The 24,920-nt window shown below is 40.1% G+C and overlaps 1 protein-coding gene across 8 annotated transcripts in view; it reads right to left on the bottom strand.

The window, feature by feature from the left end:
- arid3a (AT-rich interactive domain 3A) overlaps positions 1–24,920 on the bottom strand; it is a 143,537-nt gene that overhangs the window by 65,594 nt on the left and 53,023 nt on the right. For all 8 annotated transcript variants that reach the window (XM_062028483.1, XM_062028484.1, XM_062028486.1 and 5 more), the window contains 2 exons: positions 17,857–18,507; positions 17,498–17,780 (listed from right to left, as the gene is read on the bottom strand). In XM_062028483.1, coding sequence (XP_061884467.1) covers positions 17,498–17,780; positions 17,857–18,224 — 651 coding nt within the window. In that variant the 5' untranslated portion in view covers positions 18,225–18,507. The remainder of the gene's footprint in view (positions 1–17,497; positions 17,781–17,856; positions 18,508–24,920) is intronic.

Here is a 24,920-nt window from a genome sequence, read left to right as displayed (position 1 = left end):
CGGTGCCACAGACGGAAGAGTGCCACAGAAAGGTCACTGCACACAGTCAAAAGACTGCATCCCTTTTCAGAGGTGGAATCTCCAACAATTAGGTTAGTTAAGCAATAACGTTAGAGCTAAGCTAATTGTTACTGGGCTAAACAGTAACAGCAACATTACATGTTTGTTTATGTTTGCAGGGATATGGTGAAAACTCTCAACCCAAAATACATACCATACCACCTTCCAGGGACTACCTGTCAAACACATTGATCCCGGCATGGTACAAGAAGAATCGGAATCGAGAATCGTCAGGAATCGGAATTGAAACAAAGAATCGGAATCGGAATAGTTCGAATTCAAACGATACCCAACCCTAAAGAGGATAGAGAAAAATAAGGAATTTACTGACTACAACTTTGGACTACGACTAAATAAAAATAGCGGACTTGCACAAAGGCCTTCTGGTAAACCTCTATCACAGGGGTGTCAAAGTCAAATGGACGGAGGGCCAAATAAAAAATTTAGCTACAAGCCGAGGGCCGGACTGTTCGAATGTTCATTGAAAAATTTTTAAATGACGCATATAGTCTAGTGAACCTAATTGAACCTACTGAAAACCTAACAAATATATTCCAATATGATCAGATAAATAAAGCAATATTTTCTTATGGCTCTGTCAGTAATCTTTAATTTTCAACAGACACAAAAGACAAATTTCCTTTATATAAAAATCCCCATAACATGAACATTAAATGAAAGAAACCGGTATTCAAGGCACCATCAGTAGCCTATATTTTCTATTTTAGCAAAAGTGGGCTAAATTTACTTCAAAGAAAAAAACAATAATAGCAATTTTCTATCATCCACTCAACTGAAATATTTTTAAAATATAATTAAATTGAAATACAATAAAATAAAGTGCAAAAATCTATAAATCAAAAACAACACTTTGTTTAAGGAGAAGTAACATGCAGTGAAAACAAATATTAAACTTTAACTTTTAAACTTGAATTGAGTAAAAACTCTAAATATGTGATTGCACAGTAATGTTCACATTAAACCCCCCTCCTCCCTCCGTGGGAGGGAGGCGAGTTGGGTGCCCGAAACCCCCCGCTGGTTTCGGCCCGCCCCTTGGCGCGCGTGGCACGGCGGGCTCCGCGACCCGACGGCTGGCCCTCGTGGCTTGACGGCGGGCGCGTCCCGACGGGCCGCGCGTAGGGGTCAAACGCAGAAGTCTCAGGGCCTCGTGGTGAGGGGGTGGCCTGCGGGTTTCGGCCCGCTTGACCCCCCCGCTCCGCTTGGCGCGCGCGGCACATGACGGGTTCCGCCACCGACGCTCGGGCTGCAGCCCGACGGTGGTGCGGGCCCGGCGGTGACGCGCGGTTTGGGGAAACAAAGCAGAAGTCTCAGGGCCTCGGGGCCGGGTTTCGGCCCGCCCCCTTGGCGCGCGTGGCACGGCGGGCTCCGCGACTGACGGCCGGGCTGCAGCCCTTCGGCCGGCAGGCGCGTCCCGGCGGGCCGCTCGCCCCCTTTCGGAACCTTGGACCGGCATCCGCTTGGTGCGTGTAAAAGATCTGCGGTCTAAAAAAAAAAAAAAAAAAAAAAAAAAAAAAAAAAAAAAGATCTGCGGTCTGCGGGCCGGTTCTAATAATAAATCAAGATCATCCCAAGGGCCGTAAAAAACCTTCTCGCGGGCCGGATATGGCCCGCGGGCCTTGACTCTGACATATGTGCTCTATCATATAAGGAATTATCTGCTGACGTAACTAAGACAAAATATGTCACAACTCTCTCAAATTCTAAACGGCTTGTTTAGAGCAAGATTGGAAGAAGGCAAGATTGCTTTGAAATATCGTCGCCATGCCCCCATGGTTTGATTTTACATTTTTGGGACTAATGGGGTTCTTAAATACACAAAATCCGGTACCCACAGGTAAGAGAGGTTGGTTTTGCATAATAGGGCACCTTTAATACTACTTATTTTGTTATTATTAAAATCCTAAAGGGCCTCTGCACCACCCTAAACCCACAGTCACCACCCCACATGCACAGACTCAGTATATTTAGATTCACTAAAAAAGTAATTATTGACCTAATTTGGTTGAAAGTAGCTTTTTTAAGGCACATGTATAAACCTTAAAAAGGTTTTTGCATTCAGCAAGTAATGTCTCCAAAATGTTGTACGTACAAAAATGTAATAAGTTGTTTTCTCATAATCTAATTAATGCAGAATTATAATTAGTGGATAAAAATTATGATAATATATAATTATTATAATTATTAGTGCCACCCTGTTTTTAGAAAATAGTGACGCCTGTTTTGGACTTCAATCAAGGGGTCCTTAAACGCACCACAGTTATGTGCCAGGAGATGCAAAAATCTAACTTAAAAATAACCTTGTTCAATGCTGCCACAAATATATGTATCTTCTTTTTACCTTTTTCTTGGTTACCAAAAGTTGTCGTTGTGTGTGAAAGCATAAAGGTGAGCTTTGAAGACGTTATGATGAGTGAACAGTGTCAATGCTGAATTGGTGGCTACCGGAAGGAATGATCCCTTTTGCATTTTTGCCAGGGGGTGTAGGTTGTTGTACACATTCTTACTTTGATTCAAACAACTCTTTTATTATTAACTAATTGTATTTATTCAAAAATTTTATGATGTCGTATTTTATAACGGAATGATATGAAAGAAGCTCATGTGGCCCTCCTGGTGGTTGTGGCCCTAAACTACCTCTACGGCCCTGATTGGGTTTTAAAACAACATTTTGCACCGGTTTTCATATGCCGCCTTCGTTATCAAACAGCCAAACATTGCTCGAAACAAACTGAATCCCCGGGCTATGGAGTACACCTAATTAAAAGTAGCACCCACCAAATTTTTGGACAACTGTTATTTTGTACATACATTGGCCGCACAAGTCTATTAGCCGCAGGTGTACACATTAAAAAATGAAATATTTACACAGGCGCTGGTGTTCATTCACAAATTTAAGAAAAGACAGTGTCTGTAACGAGGCATAAAGTAGGTGAGATGACTGCACTTTAAGTTGTATTCAAAACTGGGAAAAAGTAGCAGCTTATAGACTGGAATTTATGTTAGTACGTTAGCCCGCGTATCTCGTAGTAGACTCCAAAAGAAAAAAATCACAGAGAGACTGAGTCACTGTGCTTTTTTATTGAGGAAGACTGCTAATGGTGCATTCCATTTGTACTGGGAAGTCGTAATTTCCAAGTTCCTAGTCCAAAATTACAACTAGAACGCCCCCCTGAGGTCAGATATCCTACTCCTATATATATATATATATATACACATACATATATATACACATACAGGTACATACATATATACATACATACATATACATACATACATACATACAGTACATATATAGATACATACATACTGTGTATATACATACAGTATATATACATACATACATACAATATATATATACACACACATACATATATATATATATATATATATATATATATATATATATATATATATATATATATATATATATATATATATATACATATATATATATATATATACATATATATATATATATATATATATATATATATATATATATATATATATATATACTGTATATATATATAATAATAATAATAATAATAATAATAATAATATATATATATATATATATATATACATACATACACATTGCTAGCAATGCGTACTATATTGCTAGCAATGGTGTCTTTGTGTTTCCTCTTCATCCACCGTGTTTGAAGGTTGCACATTTGTCCACAAGTTGTTGATATTTAGATAAAGCTAGCGCATAAATAGCTTAGCTTTCGTGGATGGGGCCGTCCTGATTTCCGACCTCATAACTGGAACGCTCATAGCTCATATGTGACGTCATTCCCAGATCTGACTTCCAGGTAAATGGCATGCGCCATAGAAAGTTGTGAGTGCCATTACTTTGATAAAGAAAGTGAGAAACGCTATCAATTTCAAGAAAGGACTTGTAGCAAAGTACTATTTTGCATCGTTTTCTGCATGTAAATGTAGACGTTTTCGCAATAAAATGTGTTTTGTGTTAATGTTTTTGGGTGTCATGATTTCTTTCGCTATTACATTTTTATACGATTTGGTCTTCGCATCTACTTTTGGAACAAATGACCTATGTAGGATGTTCACAAATCATCATTCCATGGTCAGAACGATTACTCGAATTGTCGCACTTTTAACTATTACAATTATCAATAAACAACACACAAGTTGGTATAGAATGACACTGTCATGGACAGACGAGGCAGGAATCGGCGCAAACTGCAGCGGCACAAAGCCGACAAGCACTTACCAGACAGCTGTATCAGCAAAAAGCCGACAGGCAATCCCAATAAGTGTCGCTCCCACTTGGCTCCTATTCAAGCTATACTTCCTGTAGTCCCAATCAACCCCATCCCCCTTCTCACAATGGGTGTGTGTGTAAGCAATTTAATGTTTAATGCCAAATGCCCTCCACTCACCCTGATCATGGTGAGTGCCATGAATTTTTAAAAACCTCCCTTCTTTACTGTCCATCTGGGCTCCATCTGCCCTGCTGCTGGTGTTTAAGGTCGACATAGACAAACTTCAAAGGCTCCGCGTGGCCTCTGGACCTATTTGGCCTGATGAGGATACTGCTTATTAGGGCGAATGGAGCATTAGTGAATTACATTTATATAGCGCTTTTTCTCAAGTGACTCAAAGCGCTTTACATTGTGAAACCCAATATCTAAGTTACATTTAAACCAGTGTGGGTGGCACTGGGAGCATGTGGGTAAAGTGTCTTGCCCAAGGACACAACGGCAGTGACTAGGATGGCGGAAGCGGGGATCGAACCTGCAACCCTCAAGTTGCTGGTACGGCCGCTCTACCAACCGAGCTATACCGCCCCATGCATGTTAATGAGGTGTACGCCATTGGACCAAAAACAGAAGGCAAAGGAGAATATCTGCATTAAACCTATTTGTGTTTCTGCAGTAAAGATTTCCTGATTGATTGAATTCCTACACTGACAAGGGAAGGCCTGGACAAACTGAATAAATAAGACCAAAACTGGACAAGCCGAAATAAATAACTGACATGGTTTACTTAATAAGAAGACTAAGCAATAACTTATCTGATATTGGAAATGGCATCGCCGATTCATGCACTGATCTAGATTCCATATAGTCTGTTATTCTATAGTTTGGATCTGCAACTGTCTTTTAAGGGCTGCATGTTACACTATAGATCGAGATGTTCTCAACCTTTTGACAAAAAATGGGTCAAGGAGACAAGTTTTGTGGTTTGGCTATACAGTGGATCCCTGCAAATTAAGTCAATATATATATTTTTCTCAGAACTTAGGTCATTTTTTCACAGAAAACACATCTCATTCACTCTGATTCGGTAATTATGTATACATTTGTGATAATAAAGCATAAAACGTCTGGGTACTTTTGCATCAAATTCCTAAAAACACGAGAGTGCTCATGTTGTATAGAGGAACTTGGACTACGGTAAACACATTGGCTGATACTTATATTCACATTTTAACCTTGCTAACAAACATCGAACACTGGGGTCCATATTTGTGATTTACATAACCGGGGCGTTCCTCAAGGCACCCCTTTAAGTCCTCTCCCTTTTTGGCGGTTACAATTTGTTTTCGTAATGTGATTTATGTAAGTAAGGTGTTGCTGTAGCTTGTTTACTTCAGATGCAGTCAGTAGTCATTTGTTCAACTTCTTTAGCTGTACTAGTGGTGTTCCTCAAGGTTCCATTTTAGGTCCACTCTTTTTCGTCATTTGGACTATTCAACTGGTGGCCCGCCAGTTCAGTTCAAAACATTTGTGAGATACTCACATTTTTGCAGCAGATTCCTAAAAACACGAGTGCTGTCATAGAGATGATCTTTGACTAGGTTTTTTTCTAGACGGTTCTGAAACAATGTTCAACTTGGTTGAACATCCCTTCTCTACAGCATACATGTACGACGTAATGATCTGACAGTAAGTTGCCGACAAATCTCTTTGTCGATAATAGTCGGTGATGTCATCACTTGTGTTTTCGGACAGAAAGTCAGTGTGACCAGTGACCAGCAGCAGCATAAAGAGAAAAATTGCTGTGGCCAATGGCAACAACACGGCGGGTGAAACCACAGAAAGTATGCTAACATTTCCCCCAAAACACGTCACAGACAGGATTACCTTGTTTAATTTGCAAAGGGCACCTTGCTTTTTGTCTGAGCACGTCTGTGATGTGGAAGCATTTAAAACTGAGGCATGCCAGACATCTAAAGGATGCAGTCTCCCACTCGCTTTGATAGAATAGTTAGCTTGTTATGTAGCTTGCGAACAACTATGGATTGAAAGATAGTCTGTGTTAATGGTAAAACATTTCATTTTAAATGAAAAAAAAAAAGCACTTTGATAAGTTAACGTTATCGTCGTATGTTGTTACTGGAATTATATAACAGGCAAGCAATGTGGATTATGTAAACGCGTCTCGGAGAAACGCCTTCTCTGACAGCAAACGGAAGCGCGGTTGTAGTGCCAGCATGACAACCAAGCTAAAGTCTATTCTCCCCTTCTATCTGTCCTATTGATCATCTTTCAGTATCATTCTTTAGTAGTGAGTACCTATAAATGCTATAATTTAAAATGAATTAGTTTGTGAGACACATCTAGGGCTTAAACCTGGATTGTGCTTCCATGCATCCTTCCTTGTTAGCGTCCTTCGTCAAACAATGGCAACTGAACAGAGACAGGGAGGTTTCTAAAGCTGAATCTATTTGAATAATTACAAAAGTCACTTTTATGGCAAATATTAATTCAAAATCAGAGGAGAATGTTAACTTCAAACTCGCATGAACCGAACCGTAGCATGAGGTGGCGTCTCGAAGCAGAATCATAGTCCAGAATTTAAACATTTTTACGCACTTTTCAATGAGCTGGTCTCGAAACATAAATAGCATGTTTGTGTCATAAGTTTGTGGACTTGAACAAATAACAGAATGATCTTGTAATTAACAGTATATATCCTTCTATGTGTTTTGCATACCAAGGCTATTTTTTTCCTCAACATTTCTAACTCTATCAAAAGAAATTCAACAAACTGCAGGGGACGCTGGTCCTCAGGAGAACATTGTAAAGACGGAATGCGGGCGACAAGGGCTAATGCCTCCACACCCTGAACTTTAAAATGTGCACGTTTTGGCTGAGGCAGCATCGAGGGTGACCTCTGTAATCGACACACCCTCGATCGTGTGCATGCTGTCATAACAAAAATAGGCACTGGGACTCCAGAAGGGAGCCTTGTTGTTTTGTTATGGAATACATTTGGGGTGGGCGGTATAGCTCGGTTGGTAGAGTGGCCCTGCCAGCAACTTGAGGGTTCCAGGTTCAATCCCCGCTTTTGCCAACCTAGTCACTGCCGTTGTGTCCTTGGGCAAGACACTTTACCCACCTGCTACCAGTGCCACCCACACTGGTTTAAATGTAACTTAGATATTGGGTTTCACTATGTAAAGCACTTTGAGTCACTAGAGAAAAAGCGCTATATAAATATAATTCACTTCACTTCACTTCACATTTCAGTATCTAGTTCTCTACCTCACCAGTATCTTAAAATTGTAGATCATTAAATTTCTACATTACCCAGAAAACCACAGATACTTATCTAAAAAACCTTGGTATGATAATAACATTCAACATTTGACATGTCAAATGAATGGTATTACGTAATTTCGCATTACATAAATACACTACTTCTATCGATTTATCATCAATCCTATTACTATACTTCCCCAAGTTTATTTCTTGCCTCTGTTTTTGTAGTTAGTTAAAGGTTAAATTAGGGCTGGGCCGATAAAACAATACCAATATATATCGTGATAGACAAGTAATTGATATGAATAAATTATGCGTTCAATAAAACGCTTTATTTATATTTATATATGTAATTTTTTGGGTGGTCTAAAGAAACTAGAAAAAATTAAGCATGGTTGGTTGCATGAACAAAGGCACTAGCCGTCTGGTAACCTAGCAAAACAAAGTGGTCAGTGAGCAATGGCAAGTACAAACTAACAGCCAATCAGGTAACAGTATCAACTATCAAGTTTGGTTGTGCAATCTTGTTGTTTTGCAGTTGATTCCCTGCCTCAAGTGAGAAGAGAAAGTAAAAATGAGTGCTGCAGAGAGCAAAAATTGTCGATAAAACAGAAAAAGTCACCTCGACAGTATGGCAGTTTTTTAGATTTTTTCAAAAGGACCGTAGTCCTTCGCCGCACTCATTCCACCTTTTCAACCCTCGTCCGTTTCCTAATCGGATGTACGGAGACAACAGGTAGGAACTAAAGTGCAGGACTGTATGAACAAAATCAATAACAAAATACAACAAATGTGCGTCTTTAAAATATTAATTTAGTCCAATAATATTTAAATAGTAATTAATGCATAACATTAATTCATTCACATACTTAAATAGGAATAACAGATCAAAATAAAAGTTACACAGACCACGTAACTTTCTGGCAATAAACCTGCAAAAAGTGTTCTTCTCAGGTTTCTCTATGTTTACATTTTCACACTTTGCACTATTTTGCAACACTACATCAAGCATTTCTTACATAGTCTTTATTTTTGCCCCTTCATTTAGAGAGGTTACTGTTAAGTGTTTATTGTAATTTTAGAATTGTGTTTACATTGATTGTTTTCCATGGTTGTGTTGACATTTCCTTTCCTTTCCGCCTTGATAGCTCAGGGGATTATAATCAGAGGAAGGTTACATTCAATATATCTTTTTCCCGGTCAATATTTTCTATAGGTCATAAAAAATATCAATAATTATCGATATCAACCAATATAAAAAACTGATACAGTTTTCAGCTATATTGCTCAGCCCTAGGTTACATCCTATTGCTGTAAATGACAGTAAATAGTAAAGTAAATTTTTTAGCACCTATCACTATTATTCTGTTTTTTATGAAGATGTGTGGTGTGATGGCGCCTTGAAGGAAAGAGATGAGTTTTCGGTTTAGAAAAGCTCCAACTGCAGTTGACTGATAGACGCACACAAGGTTTGTGCCGCGGATTTGAGGTTCCAAGTGGCCACATTATCGCCCTCCCTCAGGCACATTCCAGCAGCCTCCACCCACCTGCCCAAAAATAAACTAAACATTTTAACTCTTTCCTCTCCACCCAATGCTCCCCTAATGTTCTCAACCTAAACATTAAATCGTGTACTGTAAGCACCGAGCTATGTATTTAGGTTTAGTGCAGCCAGACGTTTGAACAGTAAAATACCTTCGGATCTCCACTACTACAATTAAGAGCGTTAAGTTTACAGCCTGGCCAAATGTTTTTAATACTCTGCTTCCACACTTTCCATTGTGTCATTGTCCATTCATCCTCTGGCTGGAAATGGCACGGGGAAGTGTCAAAAAACTTTTAGAAGTTCTGTTCGCGCTAATTATTAAACTGCTATGTTATATTCTAAAAATCATTTATTTGGTCTATGGACGTTCTCATTCATCCAGGTCAGGTGTCGGCAACGCAAAATGTTGAAAGAGCCATATTGGACTAAAAATACAAAAAACGAATCTGTCTGGAGCCGCAAATAATTAAAAGCCTTTTGTAAGATCAACACATGATGTGTCTACATTAGCTATATTAGCCTACTATCAAAATGATTGTGTTTCGCAGGCTGACGTGAATCTTCGTTGACAGAAATGTTAACATTTTATATTTATTCTACACATTTGGAAAACGGAGGCTTCTCAGAGGGTGAGATAACTCCTGCAAAGTACTGGCTTAGAATAGAATAGAATAGAATAGAATAGAATAGAATAGAATAGAACAGAATGGACTTTATTGTCATTATATTTGCATATAACGAGATTAAAGACTCCAATTTAAGGTGCAGTAGTGGTAACAAATATGGGATAAAAATAAATTACACAAAAAGTAATAAAGATAAAACTAAGTATTGAAATAAATAGACTACTATCCAATAAAAATAATAGGCAATCCTGTACAATATACAAAACAATATACCGTATTTCCTTGAATAGCCGCAGGGGCGCTAATTAATTTAAAACCTCCTGTCACTCCGGCGTTTACCGGAAGTCGGCGGGATGGCCGTGCATGCGGTAATTATTTTAAAACCTCTTCTCACTCCGGCGTTTACCAAAAGGAATGCGGTAAATTTAGGCGTGCGCTTTGAGTGCGATGTAAGCATACCATCATGAAAAGCACATTTAATAAAAAAAAACGTTATTATGGTCTTACCTGTACTTATAAATGGAGTCCATTTGCAGCTCCTTCTGACCAAAAGCATCGATAACTTGTTTATAGAAGTCTTCCTTATTTTCTTTCTTCAGTTTTAAAAGTCTCTCTGTCTCGATGGAGATATTCCTTTAATTATTACCTCCTGCTTCCATTGAAAGTCCAGTTTAGAAAACTGTTTTATTTTAGATACCGGTATGTAATCCTCCATGTTAAAAGTTCAGGCAGAGGAAGAAAAAAAAAAATCTCTTGTAGTGTAGTCACTTCTTCTGCAGTACCGGAAGTCGCAAGAAGGATCACTAGCGCGGCAGCGCCCTCTACCACCAGGAGGCGGGAGTTATTTAATGACTTATACAGTATTTGACACACGCAGATACGGTATATTAATAAAACATTGCTGCTTACTGTTCTTTTTAGCATACTGTACCGGTATTCAATAGCTTGGACCTTAAATCCTACTGAATAGCTCTTTATCTTTTTTCCTTTGTGCGATTGCAAACTACTGAAAGCAGCTTCCTCCATTTTGAAAATGAGGACAGGTAAAGCGTCACTCGTGACGTAACGAATTTGACCCGGTGGAAGTTCTAGCCATATGCTAAATATTTTGCGAAACGAGTTTGACCCGGCGAAAATTATAGACATGCGATAATAAAATTAATATTTTGCGAAACGAATTTGATCCGGCGTTAATAATGAACCGGCGATAAAGCCAAGCATGCGTTAGTTATTTTGAGAAACGAGTTTGACCCGGCAGTAATTCTGGACGTGTGAATACTATATTCCCTGCGCCAATTCAAGGAAATACGGTACAAAATACTGTACAATATACAGAACAAGACAAGAGTACCGGAATGATAACAGAATGGCCAAAAGTATAGATGTTTGTGTCCAAGTTAAAAGAAACGGCAGGCTGTCTTCTTCTAGTGGATTTATTACAATCTTTGCAAGCTGGGTAACGTTTACTGTAGTCTATAACAGCACACAAACAACTATCAGAAATGCAGCCAATATTACATACACATAATATGTCATCATGAGACATGCAAATAGACAGAGGACAAAATTAAAGGAAATTAAATCAGCTCAAATATACCTACACATGAGGCATAATAATGCAATATGTACATACAGCTAGACTAAATAGCATGTTAGCATCGATCAGCTTGTGGTCATGCAGTGACCAAATATGTCTGATTAGCACTCCAACAAGTCAATAATATCAACAAAGCTCACCTTTGTGCATTCGCGCACAGCATAAAACATTTGGTGGACGAAGTGAGACAAAGAAGGAGTGGGAAAAAACACATCTTTCGGTGGCAGCGTTGGAGAGAGTTGTACATGTAAACAAACTGTTGCGTCACAGTCCACACAACTACAATGAGTTCAAGGACCACCTAAGTTAGTAGGACAAAACGGCGCTTGCCAAATACTCTCATCATTGAAGCATAGACACAAACATATTAAACAGGGGGCTTTCTAACAATTACAAAGGTGTGTGTCATGTTTGTCCTCGTACAGTAAACACATTTTAAAAAAAGTATTTTTCCCCTATCTTTTTTCATTTTTAAACATTTTTGGCGGCGTTAAAGAATGCGGCTCTAGAGCTGTGGGTTGCTGACCCCCGATCTAGGTCATCGTATTCTGAGGGCATTCAATTGATCGCAACTGAACTGTTCGGCTGTTCTTAGAAGACGTGTCACCTCTCACCCAAATAGACTTCATCAGTTCATGCTCATTGGTCAGATTTAGTCCCCGAGAGGGCCGCCAAAAATAGGTGTTTCTCACCTGTGGTCCGTATGGGCTGCAGGTACTCAGTTGTAATACACTTTTCCACCGCTTGTGGCAGTACTGACAATATCAAACAGAGGAAGTGTGGAGATAAAGTTATAGAAAAGTTTCTTAAGCGCCAAAATTATGACTAGAATGATGAAGTTGTATTTTCATTTGCAATTAAATTTTATTAACAGTTTATTTAAGAAACATGTATAATATTATCATTTATTTTTTTTTTTTTAATTGAAATGTATTTCTTTTAGCAAAGTGTAATAATATGTAAAAAAAAATTAATTCATTAGTTTTGATGAGTCCTTTCTTTTGCAGTATATTTGATTATAATTTATTTTTGCAATTAGCCTGACTTAAGCCTTGATAATAATCTTTGTGATAAATACATACTTTCATATCATTAGACAAGGTTTATCCTGTTAAACTGTAAGTAGGTTAGAAATAATTATTGAATATGATTGAAGAGTGAGATTACTAATTCGGTGTTAATATTTCAGTGGGGCCCTGGCCCCTATGTAGTGGAAAAGTCAGGCCCCAAGGTCAAAAAGGTTAAGAACCCCTGTTTTATATTTTGGTGTATTTTATATTATATTATTATATATATTACTATATTATATATTTTTTAACATATTGATGTTTTGTCTAAATGAGCCTGGTGACTTCCAGCATAATCTTTAATCACATAAATTTACAACATATTCCTGTATTAATAAATAACTTGATTCAACTTTTTGAAAAAGAGGAAGACCACACAGTATTCCACTAGGCATCCAAAAATTGTTATACCTTGACCTTTTTCGAGAAAAATATTAACTGTCTTTTTGAAGGATATTCTTGAAAAAAGGTAAACTTTCGAAAGAGTCGCTGAAAACTCAAAAAAAACAGCATCGCCTGCAATACCCGCTAACGCCACCTGCAGTTCAAATGAAATTATCAGAACACCGTACCTGAGAATTGATACCGGTGCTCAACGGTACCAGTTTTCTGTACTTATGTGTATGTTCAAATGGCAATAAATATTAATTTGTTGATGATATAACATTTAACACTGAGCTGATATGGTAACTGTGCTGTCTAGTTGTTATAGCTTGTTTGTGCATGGCTTCACTACTGACTCCACTGCATGATTAGAAGAAACCACAATATACAGCATGGGCAACCTAAATCAAGCAACATACTACAGATTATAGGTTGCGAATCATGGAAAGGACTGCTTTCACCATCGCAGACAGAGCGGATTATTATCACTGGCGACCTTTGCAATGATCGCTAATTACTAGAATCAAGACAAGGCCAAAAAAAGATCGGTGTGAATGGGACTAATGCTGGATTCCCACTAATGCAAAGTGTGTTAACCAGAAGCGCTGTAATGTAACACAGACATGACATGTCTCTGCCTTGCTTGTCTCCAGAGTCACAGGAATTTTCATTCATGCAGGCGTCATTTTGAAATCCACATTATCTTGTCAGCAAAGATGCTGGCTGTCTTGATACCCAACCGCCTGTTGCAGTAAGTTTATGGTTAGTTGCTCAGACGTTGACTGACTTGTTGTGATAAAAACATACCGAACCTGACGTATGGAAACCGCCGACTGCGGCGGGCGGTATTAATTCGCCGCATTCACATAAAGTTGGAGGGAGTGGCGGGCTATTTACAAAAGCACAGCACATGTCTTATGTTCCATGCACTCTGTAATCACAAGACGTAGGTCTGAAATTACAATCTGTGGTTAAGGTTTAAAAGTGAAACACATACACTGGGGGTATGTGTTCAACTGCATGCTACTCAAACTCTGAAAGAGCTCACACAGACGTACACTTTTGATTCAAATGTTTTGCGGGTTTGCTCCGCATGCATGCATGCAAAGAAAGTAAATCCCAGTCTGGAGCCGACATGACAAAAAAAAAAAAAAGGATGGAAACTACCGGTCAAGGATTGTCGCATTTCGCAAATGAATAACCACTTAAGTAAATCAATCTCTGTGTTAACTGGTAATGGAAGATTGCATTGTGACTACACCATTTCTATAAACTGGGCGATCTCATTGAATCATGCACAAAGGCTAACATAACAATAAATACTTTCACTGAGTGCAGTCTTGTAAACGTAGCTGATGACAGCTTCAAATGTCTTCTTGTAAACACAAGCTGTCTTATTCCACCGGGCCTCCCCTCCCTCATAATAGTCAGACCCTTTCACTATTTACAGCAAGCAACTAGCGTAGTAAGAGATGTTTACGTGCATCCTCGTTCTTCCTCAGCTTGTGTTTGTGACTAGAACAAACCGTTTTCCTCCTTTGCTCTTATGTGCTGAAGGTCCTGTCTACATTAAGCCAGATAACTCATTAAACGAATAATTATTTAGCCTAAGCCCCGTTTCGGCCACACTAAATTATTGTTTAAAGTTCCCCTCTCGGATCATTTTTTACACGGGTAAGTGCGCCGTCTATTTCTTGAATCACCGGCTCTTAGCGTTGTATGGACTCATTGGTCGTTTACAGACGGAGTTCGGAGAGGAAGTGACGTCAGAAAGGCCGAGCCCCACACAGGAAGTGAGGTCAGAAAGAGGCAGCTTCATAATAAAGCTGTTTCGTAACTCGGAGCTAACCATTGGAAATATGAAGGCTAGTCATCCAGACATGCCTGTGTTTCTCCTTCCGTCTGTACAGACGCTTGTGGAAATCACACATGAATACCTTAGGAGAAAGCGATTGCAGCTATTTGGGATACAACACTTCTCAGACGGCAAGAGAACTTTCCAATGTCCAGGTCAGCTGTGATTCTACTTACCGAAAAACTTTATCCATTTGTTAAAGTAGAGACAACGAGAATGCGGGCTCCCGTGGATGTAATAACAAAAGGTAGCGTGTGCTTTGTATTACCAGGCCGTCGAGGGAAGACTACGGAAAACGGTGAATACTTTTGGACTGGCAAAGCAGACTGTATAAGTTATTTGTCCGCCATGTATGTCGTGGACTCAACGTCTAGGTCCAGAGTATATGAAGTCACCAAAAACAAATGGACAATGAAGGTGAAGGCAAAAGACTGAGGAGTGTCCTGACCAGATATCTAGATCCCTAGATTGATTGATGTTAGATGTTCTTTATCCCATTGTTTACTTTCACGTGTCCATTAAAGATTTGATTAATTTATGATGGCTCAGGTGTAATTCACAACACACTGGATTCCAGTTAATAGAAATACCACAACACTGGATATTGTTCAGATAAGTTATGCACCGGGCAGCACGGTGGTACAGGGGTTAGTGCATGTGCCCCACCGCCAAAGACATGCACCTGGGGATAGGTTGATTGGCAACACTAAATGGTCCCTAGTGTGTGAATGTGAGTGTGAATGTTGTCTGTCTATCTGTGTTGGCCCTGTGATGAGGTGGCGACTTGTCCAGGGTGTACCCCGCCTTCCGCCCGAATGCAGCTGAGATAGGCTCCAACACCCCCCGCAACCCCAAAAGGGACAAGCGGTAGAAAATGGATGGATGGATGGATGGATGGATGGATGGAAACGATATCACTGTTAGCAATATTTTGACAGCAATTTAGGAACTAATGTAATCATATAATAGTAATAACAATGCATGTAACCCTTTCAAATTTACAAAACAGTGCCAAACATTTCATAAAAAAGTGGTCAGAATATGATTTTAAACAGGTTTTAATTACTTATTATTATTTTAATTAACCGTACAGAACATACAGTAAAGGGGCGCGACTCGCCATTAACAAGTGTCGCAAAGAAACAAAAATTAGGAGGAAAAATAAATATGATTACAAAGTCCTGTTGCGGTAATACTTCAGCTTCAAATTGGATGGGCAATATGAGCCCATCAACACGGACGAACAAGCGAAAATGTCGTGGTCACGGGATAGCAACAAACAAAAAGACAAAGGCCGACCTAATTTTTCCAACTGGGAAAAAAATGCACTTTAAGACGTTCAATATTTATTTAAGTAAAAATTTTGCTTACAGAAATGAGTCTGTTTTATTTTTTGTCTATTTATTTAAGATGACAAAAGTTATTTACCTTCCAATTAGAGTACAATGGTAAACAATTCTACAATAATGAGAAACAAAAGTTGATATCCCTTTAAATGGTTACTTGCATTATTATCATACGGTATATTATGATTACATTACATTATAAACACAGTATAGGTTTTGTTATTATTTCTTCAGTTAAAGAGCATGACGTAGCCAAATGGTCTGAGTCTGTCCGCATAAAGACAAATATTTTTGAAAGCAAATTATTGCATATTGTTCTGAAGCAGTGGTGTCAAAGTCAAGGCCCGCGGGCCAGATCCGGCCCCCGCATGAATTATCTATGGCCCCCGGGATGATAATTGATTAGTATTAGAACCGGCCCGCAGGCCACAGCCGCCTGCTGCTGTTTTGCACGCACCAATACTCCATCAATGTTGGCGCTAGGAATTTTCAATATGGGGTCCCAGGGACCCCATCAAATCATAAAAATGGGGTCCCACTTTTTTGTAACTGTTTTGAAAACAAATGAAACATGTATGCATTATCCTGTTGTATCTCACATTCTAAATTGTGTTTTGGAAAAAGGTTGTCATCAATGTTACTTAATTCATTTTAAAAAATAATACAAAATAAAAAAAAAATTTTATGCATATGTACATTTATTCAGATATAAACATTAATTCACTTTCTTCTTTCCTTCATGGATCTAAACTTTACCGCTGCCGGTATTTTTTTCTATATTTTTATTGTAATATTTTCAGAATGTGTTTGTTCTATTTTTGGCCAAAGTAAGACAAAGAAGACAATCTGAAGTTGTCTTTAATTTTTAGTTTTAATGCCATGAGTCCGGCCCGCGTGTGCACAGATTTTCCTCCATGCGACCCCTGAGCTAAAGTTAAGTTAAGTTAAAGTTAAAGTACCAATGAATGTGACACACACACTAGGTGTGGTGAAATTTGTCCTCTGCATTTGATCCATCCCCTTGTTGACCCCCTGGGAGGTGAGGGAAGCAGTGGGCAGCAGTGGGCAGCAGCGGTGCCGCGCCTGGGAATAATTTTTTGGTGATTTAACCCCCAATTCCAACCCTTGATGCTGAGTGCCAAGCAGTGAGGTAATGGGTTCCATTTTTATAGTCTTTGGTATGACTCGGCCAGGGTTTGAACTCACGACCTACCGATCTACCCACTAGGCCACTGAGTTTGACAGAATGTTTGACACCCCCGTTTTAAAGGGTGGCACCTTGAAACAAAATTATGTTGATTGACAGTCTAAAAATAACTTATCTTCTTTCACTTATTTTCGCAGTTTCATGCTTTTTTATGTATAAAATATGAAAATTGCAAATCGAATCGCAATTTTGGAGAGAAAAGTCGCAACTACGTTTTTTCTCAAAATCGTGCAGCCCTGATACAAACACACAACTTAGGGGAGTATGATCCTACCTGTCTGAACTGCTCCTCATAGGTCCACTCCCCATGGTCTTGGCCCCCTTGGAGGCTGTGTGTGGCGTTCGGAGGCAAGATGGCTACACGGGGCTCTTGGTCGACGCTGGACCGGGCTTTCAGCAGCTGAGAGTGAGGGTGGAGCTGGCGGTGTGGCAGTAGGAGAATGCCTTTCCCGGGCACCACCGCGTTGTGGCCTGTCGGCAGCCCTTCCTCCGCCAGGTCGTCGTCGAAGTCTTCTTCCATCTCGCCTTCAAAGTCCTCCTCGTCCCACTTCTGTTTGCTGTGTGGAAATAGAAGACAGCCTTTTAAAGGCAATGGAGACAATGTGGCACAGGTGGAAGTTAAATGGTTCTTACATCTGCTCCTCCTCATCCGACCCCATCATGTCTTTGTATTGCTCTTCGCCTTCGTTGTCGTCGTCTTCACCTTCCTCCTCGCTGCCGCTGCTTCGCTCCGACATGCGGCTGTCTGACATGCGGCTGTCCGACATGCGGCTGTCCGACACCCTCTGTAATCCGGCCGCAGCCGCACGCATGGCCGCCAGGGCCACCAACTGGGCCTGCTCGTTGTCGGCGGCCGGGATGTTTATGGACTCTTCGCCCGCTCCTGCACTGATGCGGATCTGAGAGTGCTGGATGGCCGCTTGCTGCTGAAGCTGCTGCTCCATCATCAGCTTGGCCCTCTGCTGCCTGTGCAGGTTCTCCATGACGGCCTGCAGCTTCATCTCTGGGGGGGAGCGGCACAATGTTTCGCTGCCTTCCTTCCCCTCCCTCCCCCACTGAGGGAGCACCAGTTGTGGGTTCGTCCGGGGGGATGACGGTTGGTTCTTCTGGCCTGAGAAAGCAGATTGCACGAGTGGATTGGAGGTAGTTGTCCAGTGAGGAGACGTGGAAGAGATCCAGGGGTCTTGATGTAAAAGACGAAGGAGGGGACTGGTGATGTAGGTGAGGCGCACCAAGTGGAAGCACAGGTAGGAATCTGATACTTTGTTGACAGACTACAAAAACCTGTGGGTGAAAAGGTAGAGCCGTGTCAATCTGCTACTTTTATATGCTAACACTTTCGGTTGAAACCAGAAAAACAACCTCCTCCACAAGGCAGTATTTACACACACATTCTCACATTAATAGTACATGACTTCAACCACATGCATGAATCTCTTCCGATTGTCACTGATTTTTGCATTACTATTATAATGCTGCATTCACAGAGAAATTAAGGGAAGTATTTTTTAAAAGCCGCCCAATGTGCAACATTAAAGCATACTTGCCAACCTTGAGACCTCCGAATTCGGGAGATTTCAAGTATTTCTTATATATATATATATATATATATATATATATATATATACACACATATATATATATCTATATAAAGGCACGCCCCCAATATTGTGTCCGGGTGGAAATCGGGAGAATGGTTGCCCCGGGAGATTTTCGGGAGGGGCACTGAAATTCGGGAGTCTCCCGGGAAAATTGGGAGGGTTGACAAGTATGCATTAAAGGCCTACTGAAAGCCACTACTGCTGACCACGCAGTCTGATAGTTTATACATCAATGATGAAATCTTAACTTTGCAACATATGCCAATACGGCCGGGTTAACTTATAAAGTGCAATTTTAAATTTCCCGCGAAACTTCCGGTTGAAAACGTCTATGTATGATGACGTATGCGCGTGACGTCAATCGTTGAAACGGAAGTATTCGGACACCATTGTATCCAATACAAAAAGCTCTGTTTTCTTTGCAAAATTCCCCAGTATTCTGGACATCTCTGTTGGTGAATCTTTTGCAATTTGTTTAATGAACAATGAAGACTGCAAAGAAGAAAGCTGTAGGTGGGATCGGTGTATTAGCGGCTGGCTGCAGCAACACAACCAGGAGGACTTTGACTTGGATAGCAGACGCGCTATCTGACGCTAGCCGCCGACCGCATCGATGATCGGGTGAAGTCCTTCGTCGCTCCGTCAATCGCTGGAACGCAGGTGAGCACGGGTGTTGATGAGCAGATGAGGGCTGGCTGGCGTAGGTGGATAGCTAATGTTTTTAGCATAGCTCTGTGAGGTCCCGTAGCTAAGTTAGCTTCAATGGCGTCGTTAGCAACAGCATTGTTAAGCTTTGCCAGGCTGGAAAGCATTAACCGTGTAGCTACAGGTCCATGGTTTAATAGTATTGTTGATTTTCTGTCTATCCTTCCAGTCAGGGGTTTATTTCTTTTGTTTCTATCTGCAGTTAAGCCCGATGCTATCACTTTAGCTCCGTGGCTAAAGTGCTTCGCCGATGTATTGTCGTGGAGATAAAAGTCACTGTGTATGTCCATTTCGCGTTCTCGACTCTCATTTTCAAGAGGATATAGTATCCGAGGTGGTTTAAAATACAAATCCGTGATTCACAATAGAAAAAGGAGAAAGTGTGGAATCCAATGAGCCCTTGTACCTAAGTTACGGTCAGAGCGAAAAAAGATACGTCCTGCACTGCACTCTAGTCCTTCACTCTCACGTTCCTCATTCACAAATCTTTCATCCTTGCTCAAATTAATGGGGTAATCGGCGCTTTCTCGGTCCGAATCGCTCTCGCTGCTGGTGTAAACAATCGGGAAATGTGAGGAGCCTTTCAACATGTGACATCACGCTACTTCCGGTACAGGCAAGGCTTTTTTTATCAGCGACCAAAAGTTATCGTCGATGTTCTCTACTAAATCCTTTCAGCAAAAATATGGCAATATCGCAAAATGATCAAGTATGACACATAGAATGGATCTGCTATCCCCGTTTAAATTAAAAAAAATCATTTCAGTAGGCCTTTAAAGTGATTTTTTGGATGCAAATTAGGACTGGGCGATATATCGAGTTTGTATGATGTATCGATATACTTTTAAACAAGATATGAACTAAGAAAATATAGTAATATTGATATAATTTATTTCACGTTAAAATGATCAAACACAGCTAATTTGTTGTGTTCCTTATTCTCCCACGCTCTTCCTTCATGGGCTACTAAACTCCTCCCTTTCCTCCTTCCAAGACGTGCTTGCACGTATAAGAACATCCATGATTGGTTGGTTGTTTACCATGATGAGTCACGATTGGTTAGAGACAGGCCAATCAGAGGCAAGATAGGGTGTACATGTGTGACAGTCCATTACATCGTAGACTGGGAATTAAAAAGTGCCTGCCTGCAAATGTATTTTCTTACCTGAGTTTGATACATTTTGTATTATTTGCACAGCTATGTTATTTATTTTACGTAGAAAATAATATTTTTATATTTTATTATTTTTATATTTTATTTATGTTACATAATTCTGTGCTACTTAAACAGTTTCTTTTCTGTGCTGTTAATATCCATCTTGACTAACGGGGTTAATAAAACTGCCACTGACTGTTTACAGTACAGTTGTCATTCACTGTAATTTTACTGAATAAAGCTCAAAAATGAATATCTTTATATGTATACTTTCACCAAAAAATATATCGAGATATATATCGAATATCGTCCATATCACCCAGCCCTAATGCAAATCAACTTTTATTGCCTGTTGGTACCTGTTTTTGTGTGTTTGGGATCGCCGTAAGTCCCGAAAATGTGGAATCAAACCATATTGCTGTGTTGCATATGACGTCACATCCGTTTTTCTTCTTCTTAATTGACATGATAGTCATGCAGCTTGAGCGTAGCATTACAACAAGTGAGAGTGAGTGTAGAGTTTGAGCAGAAAATGCTGTATTGCTGTTCTGTTCTTGGGTGTTCCAGTTGTTCAAATAGAGAGATAGGAAAGAGCGTTCATAGAGTCCCGAAAGAAGTGGTTCATAAAGGTAATAAAGTCAGGGGAAAAACGAAAGTGTGTCGAAGGGAATGGCTCTTAAAAATATCACTCATCATCTTGGGGAATACAATCTTGTGTCTGCAGCGATCGCTTTGTAAAATGTTTGAACGTTTGATTTGTTTGAGAAACTTTCTGTGATGCAATCGAGTTTATTCACTAGTAGTGTTAGAGAGCAGAACTAAATGTATAGAAAGGACAAGAAATCGCATTAGTTGGTGTTCTTTTTTGGTTGCTATGCCTAAATATAACTAAGAAGACCTGGTCATGTTAACGTCATGTTAAGTCCTAGTAATAAATATTGTGATTGTTGGTCCAATCCACAGTATTTTTGTTGTCGATTTTCATAACAGAAACTAAAAGCTTAGTTATTGTTGTTGTTGTGCAGGAAAGCCAAGTGCTTTATTTGGTACGGATGACCACAATATAGCGTCTTTGGTGCTATTTGTTAGCATTAAGATAATATCCTTGATTGTAATAATAAACTAGATGAATAAGTCTCTCGTAGGCTCAACAGCATATACTGAATATTGATATTGGTAGCAAACATTGCTGGACAACAGGGACATTTATAGCTAAATAATGAGACAAGATATGAACTTCACACCACAAAAAGGACTGCAAACATGAATGGTTGATGAGACTAATATTTTTTTGCAGGAAATCAACTGCAAAAACCTAACTTATCCTTTTTCTCATTTGCGTCACGATCACAGCAGCACGGCACTCATTATGTCAATCAAATATGTTACTCTGCGAGGCACGAATACGTCCAACATTGTCTTTCACCGATTACTGCTTAGTTTGTGGACCCCTCAGATGCAATCTTTTCTTCTCTAAATCCTTGTCAAATGAAGTGAGGTGGTATAGCAAGCAGTAACGTCTTGATTGATTGATTGATTTAAACTTTTATTAGTAGATTGCACAGTGAAGTACATATTCCGTACAATTGACCACTAAATGGTAACACCGGAATAAGTTTTTCAACTTGTTTAAGTCGGGGTCCACCTAAATTGATTCATGATACAGATATATACTATCAAATATATACTAACATCATAATACAGTCATCACACACAAGATAATCATCAGAGTATATACATTGAATTATTTACATTATTTACAATCCGGGGTGTGGGATATGGGGGGGGGGGGGGGGGGGGGGGGTTTAGGTTTGGTTGGTATCAACACTTCTGTCATCAACAATCAGCATCAACAATTGCATCATCAGATAAATGGACATTGAAACACTGTAGGTCTGACTTGGTAGGATATGTACAGCAAGTAGTGGACATAGAGAGAGAGATATCAGAAAGCATAAGAAAAACATTTGATTATTAACAATCCGGGGAGGGTGTTAGTTTAGGGTTGAAGTTGCCTGGAGGTGTACTTTTATTGCGGTTTTGAAGGAGGATAAAGATGCCCTTTCTTTTATACCTGTTGGGAGCGCATTCCACATTGATGTGGCATAGAAAGAGAATGAGTTAAGACCTTTGTTAGTTCGGAATCTGGGTTTAACGTGGTTAGTGGAACTCCCCCTGGTGTTGTGGTTATGGCGGTCATTTACGTTAAGGAAGTAGTTTGACATGTACTTCGGTATCAGGGAGGTGTAGCGGATTTTATAGACTAGGCTCAGTGCAAGTTGTTTTACTCTGTCCTCCACCCTGAGCCAGCCCACTTTGGAGACGTGGGTAGGAGTGAGGTGGGATCTGGGGTGGAGGTCTAAAAGTAATCTGACAAGCTTGTTCTGGGATGTTTGGAGTTTAGATTTGAGGGTTTTGGAGGTGCTAGGGTACCAGGAGGTGCATGCGTAATCGAAAAAGGGTTGAACGAGAGTTCCCGCCAGAATCCTCATGGTGCTTTTGTTGACCAGAGAGGAGATTCTATAGAGAAATCTCATTCGTTGGTTGACCTTTTTGATTACCTTGGTTGCCATTTTATCACAGGAAAGATTAGCCTCTAGAATGGAACCTAGGTAGGTGACCTTATCTTTCCTGGTGATAACAATGTCACCCGCTTTTATAGTGAAATCATTGACTTTCTTAAGGTTGATGTGGGACCCAAACAGGATGGATTCCGTTTTACCCAAGTGTATGGATAGCTTGTTGTCGGCGAGCCAGGTGCAAGTTCTACTGAGTTTAGCACTGAGGATTTTCTCCACCTGATACCAGCAGGGCCGAGTCATCCGCATCATGGTGATGATAAATGGTTTAAATCATTTAAACATTTTTTTCTTAAGAGTGTATAAATCCACACATTCCAATTTTAAATATATTTTTCATGATCGCTTATATATTTGCCCCTCACCTTTTAAAATTGCCTAAATTTGCACCGATGCAGGTAAATAAACAGCAGCCTAACGGGACTCTAAACCATCACCTGGAACCCAAAAGTGCCCCTCGGTCACGTGATTTCAACCCAGCAATAAAACGATCTTGCCATCTATCATACTTGCTCCAAACGAGCTATTTGGAATTAGAGACTTTATTGACCTATTTTGCCTTAGTTATGTCAGCAGATGTGTCCGTATATGGTAGAGGTTTACCCGAAGAGCTTTGCACGAGTCCGCCATTATTGTCTAGTTGTAGTCCAAAGTTGTAGTCAATAAGTTACTTATTTTTCTCTATCCTCTTGTTGTGGGGCAGTCTTGCTCATACATGCACATGCATGCTTAAATCCTCCGCTGCTGCCATTTTTAATAACAAGTAACGTACAGTTCTAACTTGTAGGCTCGATACGAAAGCGCTCAAAACCACAACATGGCTGACGGGGTGGAGACGCAGTTCAAGGGGGCTCCCCTTGGACGAGGACTTTGGCAAGTAAATAAGAACGGCGCATTGTGAAGATATCGTCAGAAAGCGGCTTGAAGATGGTCTGTAAAACCACATTTATACAAAATGTTAACCAAAGCCACACCATTACATGTTAGGTAAACCCCAAAGACGTGTTTTAAATATTTTATTTTTAAATCACAACATGACCCCTTTAACAAAAGTGCAGAACAATTCCTGAATCTGCACCAGAAGTAACGTGTTGGTCCTGTAAACTAACAAACTGTGCTGGTGGCAGATTGCCACAGACTTCATGTCCTCTGTATAATTTGAGCAGAATGACTCACACGCCGCAAACTCAACAAGAGGAAGCGAGCACTTGTTCGATTTACACGTCTGGCTAAAACCTAAAATAATCTCTCCCCACTTGCCAATGCCAATAGTAAACATGGTTTCAGTGTAGTTGGGGGGGGAAACCCTACCTATACTCATAACGTTTGTTTGGGTTTTACCTGTGATTCCACTACACTCGGGCCGATGGGAACAGTCATTCTTCTCTGACACACTGCACACAATGTGTCAGTGAGGACTGTCAATCGTCAAAAATGACTTTGGTGACAGTTGTACGGTACAATAAGAGCCGATTTTTGCTATGAGCAATATGGGCGCAATTTATGTGAGGGTGCACGCACACATTTTTTTTGTCCGTTTTCTAGACCAGTGGTCCCCAACCACCGGTCCGGGGCCCGGTACCGGTCCGTGACGCATTTGCTACCGGGCCGCAGAGAAACTTTAAATTATTTATAAAGGACTGCATTTTTTGCTCC

This window comes from Entelurus aequoreus, linkage group LG19 (assembly GCF_033978785.1).
Source record: "Entelurus aequoreus isolate RoL-2023_Sb linkage group LG19, RoL_Eaeq_v1.1, whole genome shotgun sequence".
NCBI lineage: Eukaryota > Metazoa > Chordata > Actinopteri > Syngnathiformes > Syngnathidae > Entelurus > Entelurus aequoreus.
Note: the sequence above shows the minus strand (reverse complement) of the source record. Positions and strands in the feature narration are given on the sequence as shown.